The sequence below is a fragment of the Pseudorca crassidens genome, chromosome 2, assembly GCF_039906515.1.
Source record: "Pseudorca crassidens isolate mPseCra1 chromosome 2, mPseCra1.hap1, whole genome shotgun sequence".
Classification (NCBI taxonomy): Eukaryota; Metazoa; Chordata; class Mammalia; order Artiodactyla; family Delphinidae; genus Pseudorca; species Pseudorca crassidens.
In genome coordinates, this window is record NC_090297.1 from 73,196,294 (window position 1) to 73,214,363 (window position 18,070).

At 35.8% G+C, this 18,070-nt stretch overlaps 1 protein-coding gene across 11 annotated transcripts in view; it reads right to left on the minus strand.

Annotated features, from left to right (window-relative positions):
* The window catches only part of TTLL7 (tubulin tyrosine ligase like 7), a 157,730-nt gene that overhangs the window by 20,520 nt on the left and 119,140 nt on the right, over nt 1-18,070 (minus strand). For 9 of the 11 annotated variants that reach the window (XR_010940918.1, XR_010940919.1, XM_067726703.1 and 6 more), the window contains exons 16-18: nt 15,661-15,866; nt 14,572-14,706; nt 12,693-12,773 (exon numbers count right to left, since the gene is read on the minus strand). Coding sequence is in view for 9 of the 11 variants with exons in the window: in XM_067726703.1 (XP_067582804.1) it covers nt 12,693-12,773; nt 14,572-14,706; nt 15,661-15,866 (422 nt within the window). In the remaining 2 variants the exon portion in view is untranslated. Of the gene's footprint in view, nt 1-1,634; nt 2,849-7,567; nt 7,590-12,692; nt 12,774-14,571; nt 14,707-15,660; nt 15,867-18,070 lie in introns of those variants that run through there. The other 2 variants (XM_067726704.1, XM_067726705.1) reach the window with 2 other exon arrangements.

The window sequence follows — 18,070 nt, forward strand, 5'->3', positions numbered from 1 at the left end:
AGGAATCAGGCTCCCTGACTTCAGACTATACTACAAAGCTACAGTAATCAAGACAGTATGGTACTGGCACAAAAACAGAAAGATAGATCAATGGAACAGGATAGAAAGGCCAGAGATAAACCCATGCACATATGGTCACCTTATCTTTGATAAAGGAGGCAGGAATGTACAGTGGAGAAAGGACAGCCTCTTCAATAAGTGGTGCTGGGAAAATTGGACAGGTACATGTAAAAGTATGAGATTAGATCACTCCCTAACACCACACACAAAAATAATCTCAAAATGGATTAAAGACCTAAATGTAATGCCAGAAACTATCAAACTGTTAGAGGAAAACATAGGCAGAACACTCTATGACATAAATCACAGCAAGATCCTTTTTGACCCACCTCCTAGAGAAATGGAAATAAAAGCAAAAATAAACAAATGGGACCTAATGAAACTTCAAAGCTTTTGCACAGCAAAGGAAACCATTAACATAAACAAGACCAAAAGACAACCCTCAGAATGGGAGAAAAATATTTGCAAATGAAGCAACTGACAAAGGATTAATCTTCAAAATTTATAAGCAGCTCATGCAGCTCAATAACAAAAACAAACAAACAACCCAATCCAAAAATGGGCAGAAGACCTAAATAGACATTTCTCCAAAGAAGATATACAGACTGCCAACAAACACATTCTTTCATGTGTTTCAACATCATTAATCATTAGAGAAATGCAAATCAAAACTACAATGAGATATCATCTCACACAGTCAGAATGGCCATCATCAAAAAATCTACAAACAATAAATGCTGGAGAGGGTGTGGAGAAAAGGAACACTCTTGCACTGCTGGTGGGAATGTGAATTGGTACAGCCACTATGGAAAACAGTAAGGAGGTTCCTTAAAAAACTACAAATAGAACTACCATATGACCCAGCAATCCCACTAATGGGCATATATCCTGAGAAAACCATAATTCAAAAATAGTCTTGTACCAAAATGTTCATTGCAGCTCTATTTACAATATTCCAGAGATGGAAACAACCTAAGTGTCCATCATCGGATGAATGGATAAAGAAGATGTGGCACATATATACAATGGAATATTACTCAGCCATAAAAAGAAACGAAATTGAGCTATTTGTAATGAAGTGGATAAACCTGGAGTCTGTCATACAGAGTGAAGTAAGTCAGAAAGAGAAAGACAAATACCGTATGCTAACACATACATATGGAATTTAAGAAAAAAAAATGTCATGAAGAACCTAGGAGTAAGACAGGAATAAAGACACAGACCTACTAGAGAATTGACTTGAGGATATGGGGAGGGGGAAGGGTAAGCTGTGACAAAGTGAGAGAGTGGCATGGACATATAAACACTACCAAACGTAAAATAGCTAGCTAGTGGGAAGTAGTCGCATAGCACAGGGAGATCAGCTCAGTGCTTTGTGACCGCCTGGAGGGGTGGGATAGGGAGGATGGGAGGGAGGGAGACGCAAGAGGGAAGAGATATGGGAACATATGTATATGTATAACTGATTCACTTTGTTATAAAGCAGAAACTAACACACCATTGTAAAGCAATTATACTCCAATAAAGATGAAAAATAAATAAATAAAGCAAAAAAAATCAATTTAGGGAAAAAATTTCAAAATAACATTTTATTTATAGAAGAATATCAACCACAGCTTCTCACAGTGAATTGTGTAAGCAGCATGATTCCTTCCTTTCCTACTCCAGCTTCTTTCACTGTGAAGTGGGAACAGTATGTAAACCCTACAGGTGTCAGGGGTGTGTGGGCTGAAGGGGAGGAGAATGAGGAGAGATAATGCAATCTGTAATAAAGTAGCTTGTGAAAAAAATTGTCCTGGAAAAGCTTGTTATTAGATAATGAAATCTTAATTATGAAAAGGGATTTAAAAATTTTTGATATGAGTTGTTCACAATAATACTGATATAATTTGGATATCAGACATTAATTCATACTTTTTATCTTTTTACGATTTTCAGTTAAGCTAATAGTTTAACCTTTTATATTTTTAATGTAGAAAACAGGACTCATAATTGATGTGATACAAGAATCAACACTAGCAGTAAACAGCAAATTTTAATCAATTCTCTTCTCAACTTCCCTTCCTCCTTTCTATGTATTAGTGAGTAATAACAGGCCAAAAGTCATAACGCAGGAAGAATTTAAAAAGCAGCAAAGATAACCCATAAATTGGTTTCAAGAATAAATATGAGTTCTACGTAATAAATGCAATTAAAATGTTAACAATACTGGAAATTTTAACATTATCTTCGTTTCATATTCTATTATTAAATAATTATTCAGCTTTAAAGTGACACAGCATTTGAGATGACGAGTTATTCGTTATTCCTTCTGAATATGTGCACAGTGAAATCCATAGGATGCGACAGAACCAAAGAGGAGGGCAGCTCACATGAACTGGCTGCCTGCTCCGCGCCAAGCACTGCTCTCCGTACATCACTTAGAGGAGGCTCTCTTGGCCGCTACTCTGTATATGCTTTGTTCTTAATTTCGAGGGAATTTTAAAGCATGATGGTCTAATATACTAGCCTACACATGGCTAAAAGCAGCAACTTCGGAAAACGGCCCAGGAGTTAGGGATAGGGAATGCAGCTGTGCCACTCCTCATGTTTCCTCCAACATGGAGACGGATAAATCTTCAGGCCTCTTGCAACCCAGCAAACAACTCTGCCTGAGGAGTGATCTCCCAGATTGTGAGACCAGCATGGTCTGGGCAACCCAGAAACTTGCTCGTTCTTTGCCAGAGCACCTTCTGGGAAGATACATTCTCCTTTGCTTCCCTTCATCTTTCAATTTCAAGCTCTGGTCCTGGAGAAAGGAGTGGGTTAGAGAGACCTGTAATTTGGAGGATATGAGGGCATATAAACCAAGGAAGCAAGAGCCCAAACCCTTCATCTCTCCTCTGAGTCTTCACACAGCCTCACTCCTCTGCCTGGAACAGTCTTGCCCCAACTGTTCACCTGGTGAACTTCTATGTTTTACCTCAAACATCACTTCTCCAGGGAGACCTTTACCTGCCACTAAACTATTGTATGATCCCTGAATGCCCAACTCTTCCCCTATTAATAATTATCTCACTTTATTTTAATTTCCTGTTTAGTTAATGGAGACTGTTGGCTACATAAAAAGAGGAATTATACCAGTATACCTACCATGTTCCCAAGGCTCAAAAGAGGTCTAGCACTTAGTAGGTGTTTGTCTTAGTGAAAATGCTTCTTGCAAGAAAGTGAAACCTATGCAAACAAGGTAAAAATCAGAGCTAACACTTATTGAAGGCTTACAATGGACCAAACACTGTTCTAATCACTTTTACATATAGCAATTCATTTAATCCTCAAAATAAAAACACTGAGATAGATAACACTGGTCCACAATCCCTTTCCAAAAATCTTGAGGCTAGATTTCATAATCATACACATTACTATTTCCACAGGAAAACATGTGAATATTCAAACCAAGAGACAGACAAAAATAATAACTTCCTGTAGGGTCATTGTCTCCAAAGGAGTTCCGGCGGGTTAGGTTTTGCTGCCTAATGGTTATGAAAAATGTTTGGTTCTGAAAACATTTTGGATCTCATTTTATGGATGAGAAAACCCAGGCATAGAGCAGATAAGTAACTTACCCAGGATTGCACAGTTAGGTAATGGATAGCTATGTAGCCTGACCCATGATCTTAACCACTACCTGACAATGCCTCATAATTAATTTGATCTGTCCTGGTGCCAACAGCAAAATCCTAGAAGAGATTGTCTCTTCTTAGATTCAGATTCACCTCTAGTCAAGTAATACTTGGGAAAATGGGTGGAGTCACTGTGTACAAACAAGGTTGCCCAGGCACCCCCTCCAATAAGGCCATGCAGTCCATCAGGAACCAGTTTGCTTAAAAGGCCACACAGATGGGGAGACAATGCCTGTACCTCTAGCAAAACACTGGCTGAATAATTTTAGGAAGGCAGAAAACAGGCAAGAAATCAGACTGGGATGAGGAAAATTAGTGTCAGTTCTATCTGCAATGCTATTTGGATTTCTGGGTGTTTTGCAGTTAGAAGTAAATGGATGGGAGATGAATAACTTGTGAAACACAAAAACAAATAGTCAGCAAGGTGCCCTTTGTGTTTACCTGTGGACTCATGTGAGGCTAACTTATAGAATATGTTAGGTAATGGATCCATTTCCTGACATTGTGACTTTTAAAAGCATCCCGATCCAACATCAAGCTCTCCAAGGGAAAAAATAAATGGGATATTCAGTCAATGAAAGCATTAATAAAATGAAAAGATTTATCTTTTCCATATGAAATATAGCACATTTGAAGGCATAAAGCCCACAGACAAATTCATATTTTGCAAGAACATACAGATGCTGAATGACAAACTGCTCCATATGGCTGAACAGTTGGTCCTAAATTAAAATAATGGCATGAGGTGAGGGAGGTTTAGAAATAACATTAAAAACACTACATGCTGTACTAATGATGCATGCAGCAGCCGTGACATAGAGTAAAGGCATCTTTGTTGATGGAAAATGAACAGCCCTGTACAGCATCTATGTCAGCCCAAATGAAAAAGAGATGGAAAATAATAACGTCAAAATTCATGCAGAAGCAGCTACAGTAGGTATTTAAAAAATTGCTATTTAGAGAAGAAATACTTGATAAACAAGGGTTTCTTAGAACCCCAAAATAAATGCAAATATTGTACAACCTTATTATCACTACTTATTTCTCTTCCTTCTCCAATCTTAGTTTATGCCTAGATATCAGAGAATAAGCTTTTCAGAAAATTTGGCATTCTTCACAGCCCACCATTGCTGTGATATTTTCATACTTCAAGTATATTCCTTACAAACTATATAAAGCAACTGCATTCTTAGCAGAAAGCTGAATTATGCTAGTGTGGAGTTACCACAACATGCATTAAGTAAGATCAGCTGATTCCATTTTCACCTGGTGAGGATTCCTTTCAGTAGTTTAGTCCTACATCACTGACCTTTAAATTTTACTCCCATTAAGAAAAATTTGAAATAAGACATGTGGAAGAGTTTGTGTGTGTGGTATTCTAATCTTAAGAGTTTTGCAATATTCAAATGAGAAACTAGCAAAAGCTTCCAATACTGGAGCAGAAAAAGTGAGATACATATTTCAACAATGGTTTCTAAATGGAATTAAGAGATTTAAATGAGTCTTGTGCATTCCACATCTAGAATTCTCCTTGCGACATGGTCGTCTCTCAATCAATATTGTTGAGTGCATGTTTTAATGAGCAAATAAATAAATGAATGAATAAACAACTCTCAAAATCCCCAACAGTGCCTAGTATAGCTCTTGAACAAAATTGGCAACCAATAAATGTTTGTCAAATTAAATTGTATCACACACAACCTTTGTGGTAGTCATGGAGACATGCCATTTGAATCAACCAGCTTCTAAGAGTGCAGTTAGCTGACAGCATCCCCATTCAGGATTTGTTACAACAGTCAAGCCAAGCTTATACTCTCCCCAGGCTGCTCCCGACCAAGGATTGAGCACGGTTGGGATACCAGAGGGGGAATATTTCTGCCCAGTGTGATCCTTCTAACAGGCAATCTGTGTTCTGGGCTCCCCATCAGCCTGACAGGCCTTTCTCAGAACTTCACTAAAGTCTGAAGATCTTCCTCCCCAATCCTCCTGCCTTCCATTCACTGGTGTTAGACCAATATTGCAGGTGGAAGGCTCTTCTACCTGCTCAAACTTTCTCTCCCCTTTATCCTTCTTGGGTGTCTTCTCTCATAAATGTCTTTCACTTCTAATTCTGTCTTATGTCTGCTTCCCAGGGAACTGAACTGACATAGCCATCCAATGATTATTGACTATCATCATAGTCCAAAGGATAGATCTGATTAATCCACATCTAGATGTTAAATGAGTTAAGTTCTTGGCCTTCTAAATGGGTAACTTTTAATAATACCTAATGCTACATTCTAAAGCCGACCCACATTTCTAGGTTTCTTTTTTGTCTTGGTTGCAGTTTCTAGCTTTATAAAGCAATAGCACAGGTTTCAAACAGATAGTCAAATGAAGAGTCAACATGTTACAACCCAACAGACAAATTTTTATACTTCATTTATACATATTCTACATAAAATAATTCTACACATGAAGAGTTCTTAGTAATAAAATACATCAGAGAAACAGCCTGGCATGAAGATCCTTAGAAGGAAAAAAATTCACCTGCATTTTATACCTTCTAAGCCTAGAGCACCTTTGCCATATGATGGCTTACTTCCTCACAAGAACTCTCCAATACTTAATGCTACGAACCTCAGAGAAGTTGTGAGAGGTTACCTGCCCCCGCAAAAAGGGCAGGGGCAGTACTGAACCCAAGTCCATATGACTACAAGTCCAGTTCCTCTTTCCACTACCTATTATTGCCCCTTTAGTTTAATATCAACATATAAAAGCTTTAAAAAAAATTTCAATACACTTTGCAGCTAATTATTATATTGGCTCTCTTGTTGTCAAGAAAAAAAATATTCCAGTCAGTCAGTCATTCTCTGATCCCACTTTACCTCTGATTTCATCTGAAATAAACAAGGTAGGGAATAATGTATAATATATACATTATTATAAATATATAAGGAAGTCTCATCCATCGCTATATATCCAGGAAATTAGAGTCTGTTTTGGGGGAAAAAAGCCTTTTAAAGAACAAAATGTTGATGAAAGAACAGGAAACAGAGTAATCGTAACAACTGGAAGAAAAGTTGTTACAGATAAGTTGCATACTGTGTAAATACTGGGCTTCCTCTTCTCATCATAACCTACACCTAGCATCCCTCAGCCACCTTTCTGGACCCTCCATGAACCTGGGCAACTTTGCAAGATAAACTTATTCTTGTTAAGATCAGCCCTTACTCTTCTCTGAGAGTCAAAATTCAAGCTATGAAATAATGCCATTTGCAGCAACATGGATTGCCATACTGAGTGAAGTAAGTCAGACAGAGAAAGACAAATATTGGGTTGGCCAAAAAGCTCATTCAGGTTTTTCCGTACAGTGTAATGGAAAAAAACACAAACGGACTTTTTGGCCAACCCAATATCATATGATATCGCTTATATATGGAATCAAAAAAAAATAAGGTACAAATGAACTTATCTAAAAACAGAAATAGAGGCACAGATGCAGAAAACAAACTTATGGTTACCAGGGTGTGAGGGAAGAGGAGGGATAAATTGGGAGATAGGGATTGACATATACACACTACTATATATAAAATAGATAACTAATCAGGATGTACTATATAGCCCAGGGAGCTCTACTCAATACTCTGTAATGACCTATATGGGAAAAGAATCTAATAGAGTGTATATATGTATAACTGATTCACTTTGCTGTACAGCAGAAACTAACACAACATTGTAAATCAACTATACTCCAATAATTTTTTTTTTTTTAAATTCAAGCTATGAATTCTTCTGCCCCAAATAGAACTGTCTATTAAATTACCTTGTAGAAGAATGACTATAACTGCTTGGGTAGCTTTGGGTTGGAGATGGGACATCTTATCACTGATAACAAGCACAAAGGAAATATAGTAGCTTTGAGTAATGCCAAAATGGAAGATGCAAAAAAGGAGTTCAAAGAAAAAGAAAAAGGTGTTTAAGTTGTAATAAAAAACATGCCCTCTCTCATCAGTGCTCTCACTCCCTTAACATAACAGGGTATGATGAATACAGAGATGCAGATGCACATCTGAGAACTGGAGGGAAGGATTACACAAAGATAACTTACTCCAAATATTCTTAGAGTAAATCAGTATAGCAGAAGTCACTATACTGACACAAGTACTTGCTAGTAAATTTAGAAGCAAGTATTTACTTTTACTCGAAATTTATAAACACAATCGAGCATAACAACCCTAAAACATGAAATAGATTGTTTCTTCTAATTGATAAACATTATTACTATTCATGCACATCATTTGATCACCCCATACAATGTTTTATCAGACCTTCTCATATCACATGTTAAAAAAAATAACAGCATTATCTTAATTTGTTGATGTTCAGATAAATACATAGCACTAGTAAAGAAACAAGGGTAAAGAAAGAAGAAGCTAACTTGCTATTGACAGGATCCACAAAAGAGTCTAGATTTGAATCAACTGAACAAATGTTTATAGAAAGCCTACAGCTGACTACAAAGTAAGACACACCTCCCCCCCTCGCCTCTGGCTTTTAGAAAGGTGGAAAAATTAATACAGAAACCTCTCAAGTCAGATCATAAGTACAACTGAGTATGAAGTACTGTGAGGATTTAGAATAGGGAAAGATAATATCTGGTTATGGGGGAATACAGACAGGCCTCACAGAAATGCCTGTGTCTCCCTGTCATTGTTTCATTTCTAAAAAGATTATGTTCACTTGAAAAAAAACAGAAATATACAAAAACAAAAGGAAACATGACACCAAATATTACCACTTTCCTTCCTCTGGCTCAGTAAGTCTATCCTCCAGAAATAAAATATCTTAATTTTTGAAATTTTTTAACACTAGATATATATTTTTAAAACAGTAAAAATCAGAGTGGTGATTTAAAGTAGAACAACACATATTACTGTATAACTTGTTTGTTTAATTTACTATCTTGGTATAAGATGGCATATGAAAAGGAAAAAGGCACTCTCTCTTTGAGATGCCCAAGGCAATGGTGACCTTAATGGACATCCTTGCAAACCCTCTGATAGAATTTCTCAGCAGGAAAATAACTGAGAAGGTTCTCATGTAAGAACTTAGAAGGCTACACGTGGTCTGTCTAGATCCACGCTCTTAAATGCAGTAGTCACTAGACACATTTGGCTATTTACATTTAAGTTAATTAAAATTAAAAGTTCAGTTCCTTAGTCACAATAGCCACATTTCAAGATCTCACTCAATGGCCACATGTAGCTAGTGACCACCGTATTGGACATCACAGATACAGAACATATCCGTCATTGCAGAAAGTTCTATGGGACAACACTCACAGTAAATAAACCTGGTATTTTTATTTCACCTGGCTAGAGAATGGATTGGTCACAAAGACTGCATGGGTAACTAATGAAGAATAAAGATGAAAGTCACCCAAATCTGGAAGGCTCCCTCAGTGCCAACGTGAACCACACTTAGTTGGCCTTCATCACTCTGAACCAGAATGCTTCCCATATGTGAAAAGAGATGCCTGACGGCTGATGGACTCATGACCTCCCAGAAACCATGCACTTGGTGGCTGCTTATCGCTTATATTCTTCACTCATGATTAGTAAAATCTGGCTAATTCTACCAATGTACATATGTTGCATATGTCACAAGTCATAATCTTGTGCTGTATCTCAAGTTAAGATCTATGATTCCAGAATAGCACTCAATTTAACACAACTGAATAGTATGGATGTACTATAATTTATTTAACCATAAATCTACTGATAGATATTTAGGCTGCTTCAAGTGTTTTGCTTGTACAAATACCACTGCAGTGAATGCTCATGTGCATAAATCTTTTACACATACATTTTATACAGATTATTATTCTGTAGGACAGAATGCTGGAAGTGGTTTTGCTGAGTCATAAGGTTGTGAACATTTGTAACTTTAATAGATACAGCAAACTACCTTTCTAAAGAGCTGTACCGATGTGTTCTCTCTCTAATAGTATAATAAAGCCCCTTTTATCCAGACTATTTCCATCATTGCATATTATGTCTTATTAATTTTTGCCGATATGTTTTTTACTTGCTTTTCCTTCAGCATTAGTGAGGACAAGATCTAGTTACATGTTAATTGGCTCTTTGAAGATCCATAAATTGTCTTTTCATGGCTTTTTTATATGCTTTTCCATTTTATTTATTAACTTTACAAGATAGTGTGTCTTCTGCTGATTGATCGGTAGGAAGTATTGGTTTACTTGTGCTACTTTGTGTTTTATGTGCTGCAAACATCTGTCCTCTTCAACATCCACCCCTTTCCCCTGCCACCCAATTCTCCTCACCACTTCTGCCTTTTAACCTGGTTTAAGACATCTTTTGCCATCCATTAAGTTTTTATGTCATCAAATATGTCGTTCTTCTCATTTATGATTTCTGGGTTCTAAAACCTAAGTCTTCCTTATGAAGTTGTTTCTTCATTCTAAGATTATAAACATAGCTTTCTGTATTTTCTTTTAAACTTTTAATATTTTTTTACATATAAAACTATCATCTATCTGGAATTTATTTCTGCATATGGTGAGAGGTAATGCTCCAACTTAATTTTCTTACAAATAGGTAATCAATTGTTTCAGTATCATTTAGGGGAAAAAATTATCTTTACTCCACTGATTTGAAATGTCACATTTATCAAGTATTAATATCTTATAAGTATTTTAATCTGTTTCTGGGTTATCTATTTTGCTTTAATTACCAATTTAGCTAAACTCTTCTATCTTCTAGGTTACAAAAAGTACAAGGACTTGAAAAGATTCAGGGTTCCAATTCCACGAAGAGGTCCTTATTTTAATGAATAAGGCCACAGTTAGTGACTTGACAAACAGGAGTACTGGGCTTACAGTATGTTTTCAATCTACTTCTGTTACCAGCTTTGTTACACCCTCCTCAACAGCAGCACAGTGTTTGGCACATGACAGGACACTAAGTTGTCCTTTGTTGAATGAGTTAATGCTTAATAATGAGTTCAGTTTACTCAGAGGAAAGTACATAACTTCAAAGTCATTATTTGATCGCTGTCAACTTTCAGCTTACTAGCAATAAGTCCCAGAAAGGGGAAGTAATAGTTTGCACTATTTAGGAATACAACAGCTTCACTAAAGCTACTAAAATAGTACATCTCCCCCCAGATAATGTTGCAGTGCATCTATGGGCCCCTCGGGCTGCTGGCCACTCCCCTCTCCTACTCTCTGAGATGTTGTACTGTCTCTGAAAATCTCCAAAGCCCCTCCCCATTGGAGGAGAACCTTCACATCTTCCCACCACAATGCCACAGACTCTACCTTCCCTCCTATTAGAATAAGTGCTCCTGGTAGGACAAACCTTCCCAGCTTACTTACTTCGAGGATTTTCTATCACCTCTCTTTTCTGTACCATTCCTCTCTTCTAGATCATTCTCATCAGCAACTAACAAGTGTAAATAGCTTCATCTTAAAACAAACAAACAAACAAAAAAAAAATACCTTGTCCTCAACCCACATACCTCTCCAGCTACCACCACATTTAACTTTCCCCTCTATAGCAAAATTCCTTGAAAAAGTGCTTGGACTAGCTGTGCTTTTTCCCATTTCTTGAACCTACTCCATTCAAGTTTTACTCCCCACCATTCCCCTGAATTTGTTATGATCAGGTAACCATTAACCTCCAAGTTGTCAAAAACAACAGTCAGGTCTTGGTGTTCATCTTATAACTCCTATCAGCAACATCTGACTCAGTCGATCACTCCATCCCTGAAATAATTGCTTTACTTGGTCTCAAGGACCCCAAGTTCCCATGTTTTTTCATACTTTACTGGCTGCTCCTTCTTAGTCCCCTTAGATTAATCCCTCCACCCCATCTCTCTGATTTCTATACATAGAAGTGGCCCAGGGCTCAGTCCTCAAAACTCTTCTCTTTTCTAACCACACTTACTCTCTAGGTAACCTCATCTAGTCCCAAGGCTTAAATATCCTAGTGACCCTTAAATTTTGTATCTCCATATGCAACCTTAGCTCTGAACTAAAAAACTCATGTATACACCTACACACTCAATATCTTCAGTTGGATGTCTAACCAATATATCAACCTTAGCATGTCCAAAACCAAAATCAAAGTAAAACAAAACAACAGGAACAACAAAGCCCTGCTCTTTCTCCAGCATCCACCCAATTCAGTTACCACCCTAGCTAAGCAACCATTAGCTCTTGCCTCAGTTACTCGAAAAACCTACCTGGTCTCTACTTCTGTTCTGCCACATTCCCTCTCCCCTAGTTCTATTCTTCACAAGTAGCTCTCATGAACCTTCTAAATTATAAACCAGACTATGTAACTCCTCTGCTCAAAATTTTCCAGTGTTTTTTCATTACTTGGAATAAAACCCAAAGACTGTCCATGGCCTGTAAAGTTGTGATCTGACCCCTGATTATCTATCCAACTGTCACCTCCACATCACTCACTCTTAACCAGCACAAACCAACTATCCTGTACATAAGGAAATAAATGGTGTCTCCTGTCTCATGGATACATCAAGCTGACTTCTACCCCAGGGCCTCTGTATCTGCTCTTCCCTCTGTCTGATGCATTGTACCTACAGATGTCTGCATAGTAATTTTCTCATTTCATTTAGGTCACCTTCTCTCAATTTTTTAATCCTGATTTATTTTTCTTCATAGTACTTAATACTACCTTACATTCCAGTATATATTGGTTTATTGTCAAACACCTTAACTAGAATATAAGCTCTATGAGACCATGGAATCTTTTTTTAATCTACTTGTTTATCCTCAGAAGCTAGAACAGTGCCTGAAACATAGCAGATACATAATAAATATTTGTTGAGGAAATGAGTAAGCAGATGAGCATTTATATAGTTTGATTATGAATGTGGCTTAATGATCCTAGCTTAATACATAATCCAAAAGAGCAAACCTGTTTTTGGATATTCATTACTCACTTTTCGTTGTTTTACAGAGTCCAATTTTATGAGCCAATATGAAGCCACTTTTGTTTTATGATACTTCCAGTTATCAATCATCTGTTTTGGAGGAGAAACATTAAGAAATTTAATCTAATTAATTTGTGAAATGAAAGCACTATAATACTATTTACAATAAAGAATGTCTACTTTCATAAAAAGACATGTGAAAAGACTTTTAATGTAAGATAAAGAAGCCATCTGAATTTAAAGCTTTTCTCTTTTTGCTGTAAAAAAAGCACACAATCTCTAATGGTTGAAAGTCAAATGTCTTCAGGAATATAAGGTTTGGGAAGAAGCCCAAAACATAGATTTTTCATTTTAATTCCAAGAACTGTATTTACAACATCATTCACAGTAACAAAATATTGAATAACACATTAGAAGATAGCCTATATTTAATTAGGATTCCATTATGCCCCTGTTTTGTTTTTTGTGCAAATCTGCAAAATTTCTGAATATATATTCTAGTTATATATATTATAATGAATAGATAAAAATAGTTGCTGCATAAGTAAACATATAGTAAATAATCTAATGTCTTGTATAATTATTAATATCTTTTATCAATTATATAAGCCTATACCCACGTTTTTTATAGAACAATCACAGTAGCCACAAATATTAGTTCTACTCTGATTATCTAATTTTTCATCTAGCTGATTCAGAAAGGTATTACATAACTTATATCTCTAAGATATAGAAATAAAATGTCTGGTACAAAGACATCCTACTTTATTGAATAAAATAACATATGTAAATAAAAATATATCTAGCATAATGCTTTATAACTAATGTCCATTTTTCTTCCTTTTCCCCTGATGTAACAAATAGCACCTCATTTGCAAACAAAATACCATTTCACTTTTTAAAAAATATATAACAAATGCAACGCATAATATTTGGGGATTTTGATTATAACTATGTTATGACTACAAAATACAAATTGCCATTATTGATTTGTTAACTAAGAAAGTCTTTTTTATTATTGTTTTTTGTTTGTTTTGTTTCTAGACAGCGCTTTTAGACAGGCCTAAAGTAAAGCTAAAAAGTGAAAAAAGCCAAATGTATGGCTGTGGTTTTTATCCTACAACTGGCCACTAGATGGTGCCTTCTCCTCTGGATTAAAAAAAAAAAACAAAAAAAAACAGGGAAACCAGAAAACAACGTTCTATTCTGAGGAATTATCTAAGAAGGACAATTTGAGAAGAATTCTTGAATGAAGAAATAGAACTCTGAGTGAAGAAATGCTCTTTCACCAAAAATATTCGAATACCTTGGACCTTCTTTCTAAATTAGGAGTAAGTCATTGACTTTAATGTGAATTTTAGGACTCTGACATTTTAGAACGTTCCACTGGGTGGTGCAAATGCTTGTGTAACAAGAAAACACACACAACATAAGCCATTTCAAAATCTGACTAACACCATGCAAGGTGTCACATTCAAATATTCTGGACACTTTATGCCCATGGCCCCACTTTTTTCCTTATTATCTCATTCCATAATAGATCTTTCTAAATCGTTACAGAAGCAGGCTTAACTTGATGTGTCTTTAATCATTAAGAACGATAATTATTTAACACTAATTATTTTCACTTGATGAAGCATCATTAAAATAGGACTATACACTAAAAGATATTTTGCATTGCTGATTATAAATGTGATTTCGTTGCTCGTGAATCATAACGATTAAAATAACCCCTGTATCTTCTAAAGCTTGTGGAGGTTGAAAAGAACATCAATTAAGTTTACTATGTCATTGAGGATAATGCCATCAAGCAATAAATTTTAATATTTTAAGAAGAAGAATAAAAAGGCACGAGCTCCTTGGTATTTTATATACATCAAATACTCACATCTTCTATCAGAAGTAATGATTCTGCATCTGATTTTCCTGGAAACCGGATCTTCATGTCCTTGAGAACAAATAAGGTCTGACTTGTTAGATCGTCTTCTTGTTCTTTTGGTCTCAGTTGCCGCAAAGACTCACTCTTAAATTTGAAAGAATACAGATATTTGGAGGGGGTCTTATTTCATTGTGCCACTATAATCTGAAAGATATTTCTAGGTAAAAATGATGCACTTTTAATTGACAAAATAACAATAAAAAAGGAAGAAAATAATGTTTTTACATTTATTCTTAGCATTAAAATCTTAGCATTAAAAGGGTATGATTTCCCAAGAGTGTCTTTCACACTTCCACACAGTTGTATTTTATGTAGCTCAAAATACTAAAACAAAAATACAAGTGTTTAAAAAAGACTTCCTGGTCAGTTTCATTTTCTACATATACCTTAGGCAATTCTTGATTAGAAAAAAAAGCATTCATTGTTACCCAGTGAAATTCATTCACTTATATTCTTCAGACTCTTCCCTTTGGAAGCAACTTCCACATTAAATAAACAAATTAAATAAGTCCCTGGTCTATGTGAAGGTACATGGAGATATCTATTTGAGCATTTATAAAACTAATACTATATGTTAACAACACACAGGAAACATTATAAACAATGCCGTACTTCAGTGCTCTAAGGCTAATTTACCAATAGTTTATTTTTTAAAACTATTAATCAATAGTCCCATTAAGGAAAATTTTCCATACAACAAATTTCCCCAAATTTACAGATATACTGTACAGTACACTGGAAAATCACATATCTACTCAGATGATTTTCAACAAAATTATCCTACTCCATCAGCAAATGGAAAATAAAATACTATTCTCAGTGTTCATCCTCAAGTTCTGTGATACAGTGAAGTCTGCCTTTTAAGAGTCCATACTCAGTTATAGGTGAAGAAAGATGAATAAACGCAAATTCCAGGAGGCCATGAGTTGAATTATAGAAAGGATCTGAAGTTCAATCTGTCCTCCTTCCAGCTAATCTCTTTGCCACTTAAATCCTAAATACAGCGCTAATCTCAGGGGAGCAAAACAGAAGACTTACCATCGGAGAGTCGGTAGAGCTGGAATCATTTCTTTGAGGCGGATGCCCCACGTAGGAGGAAGCACGGTTTAAAGAATGTGACCGAGACCCTGAAGCTGACCGGGATGATGATATCACTTGTTGAGCAGAAAAGGGGCGGTTGTCTGCACTGGATGGTGATTGAGAAGAGATGGACCGAGGGCAACTGACTGAACGCCTTATGGAGCCTATGGATGATGGAGAGGAGGGATCGCACAGCAGCAGAGTTAGTAGAAGTTTTCCACTGTATTGGATCTATACAAAGTAATAATTAGCAGGGTGGCAGTAAATGTCAAAGCATAGGCATCATCATGAGAATATGAGTTTGGAGTTAATTCTTCAATTTAAGCAGTGAACTTGGTGCAGAACCCCTGTCATGTGTAAAGAATGGCTATCATGAGAATAATACTTATACAGTACTTTAATGTTCTAGTCTCAAAACATGACATAAAAGGAACAAAAGAAAGGAACGCTAACATGTATGGAGCTCCTTCTATAAACCAGGCATCATGCTAGGCGCTTCACTTTTATTTTTGTTCTCACAGAAACCCTCTGAAGTACAAATCTCCATCACCTGGAGACTCAGAGAAAGAAATTTCTCAAGGTCACATGACAAGAAAGTTACCAAGTTCAGATTTAAATCCTGACTTAATGGCAGCAGCCTCCCTCTTTCTATGACGTCATGATGCCACCTACTATCTTCAGACTAGACTGGTCGCTCATCAGAATCTGTGTAGAGGTTAGAAATAGAATATTTTACAACAGGATTCATAGGGGGAAATGGATAGGAGTCTATATAATGGCCAGGATAAGTGGATGTTATAAAATTTAGGGCCCATGAGAATAAAATAATGATAATAAAACAGAAGAAAAACAAAGATTATCCTAATGAAGTTTAAATATGTAACTGGTTATTATAAGAGTAGTACTAGACAGATAAGTCTTCTTATTCACAGGACAGAAGAATTTTAAAAATTAGATTTACATTCCTATAGTAAAAGATTTAAGTGAAGAAAAATGTCTGGATCAAAAGGGTTGTTATCAGAACAACTAGGGAAAACCACAGAACATCTTCCTCAGGGCATATTGAGAACATTTAAAAAAGAGAACCAACTATTCCAGGTAAATTTTAATTCCTGACACAGAGAAATAGAATATCACTCAATATTATCAACATTTATATCTTTTTTAATACATATATTCTATATACCCTCTGTTGTATATTCTCTCTCGGCTTGGGAAATATATCAATCACTCTTCATTAATTAAATAATTTAATAAAACTCACATGAAGGCAGGATGAATACCCAAATATTTCTCTTCATTAGCTGTTGAAAAAAATTTAAACCTTTATAAAGGCAATGGACATGAACCTTATGTTTAGGGAAGTATTTCTAAAGAATATTTTGAATTGATGATAAGTCTAATAGTCCTCTTTTGGTTCTGGAGAGGACCAAAAATGTATACTCATTCAAGCTATAAAAGATGTTAAAAAAAAAAAAAAAAAACCTTCCATTTGTTCCAACCTCCTTCTGAACCTGAAAGTCACACTATTTTTTTAAAGAACGGTGCTTCTAAAAAGGGCTGTGTGGGGTACATAACACTCGTCAATCTTCTACTAAGAAATACCCATAAGCATGTACTAATACCTACACCTTGGCCCTGCTCTCTTCAAGGGCTTACAGTGATGGGTTTGGACATATATAATCTGATCATAGCTGCAGAAAGAAATATCCTTTCTCTTGAGTCACCAGAGATTTCCACTTTTTCTTCTGCATACACTAGAATTCAGACAGAATAACTAAATAGCTAGACATGCCAATGATACTTAGGTAGATTAACAATAAATGGTTGAAACTTGCATACACAAATTATCTGAGAAAAAAATACTTCATATAGTTTTGTGTAGGACTACCATATATCAAATCTAAATATATCCTTTGGTACTGTAACAATTTTAAATTGCCTAAATTAACTATCTACAACAGAAAGCATTGTACATAATCTGGATTTTTGTCCTCGGTTATCAACATCCCTTTGTAGAGAAAACTCAAGGAGTGTTTGTGGCTAAAATATTCCTTAGTGTAAGATTAAAGAGGGAATATAAAACAAATTGAAACCCTTGCTGCAATTCTTAATGACTATAAAAACAAATAACCAATAAGGAAAAAGATATTAATTGAAATAGACTAGCTATAAAGTGTGAATTTATGCTTAAAAACATTTCTAGTACACTCTTTGTCTGATCTCAATTTATTAACCTATTGGTCTGAGAAGAAAGAAGAATCTCAGAGCTATAGGAGCCCTAGCAATTTTTTCTCACCACTACCCTTATCCTCTGTCAGTTCCTGCTGTTAAGGATACACACATTAGCCAATAGAAAAGGGGCTCC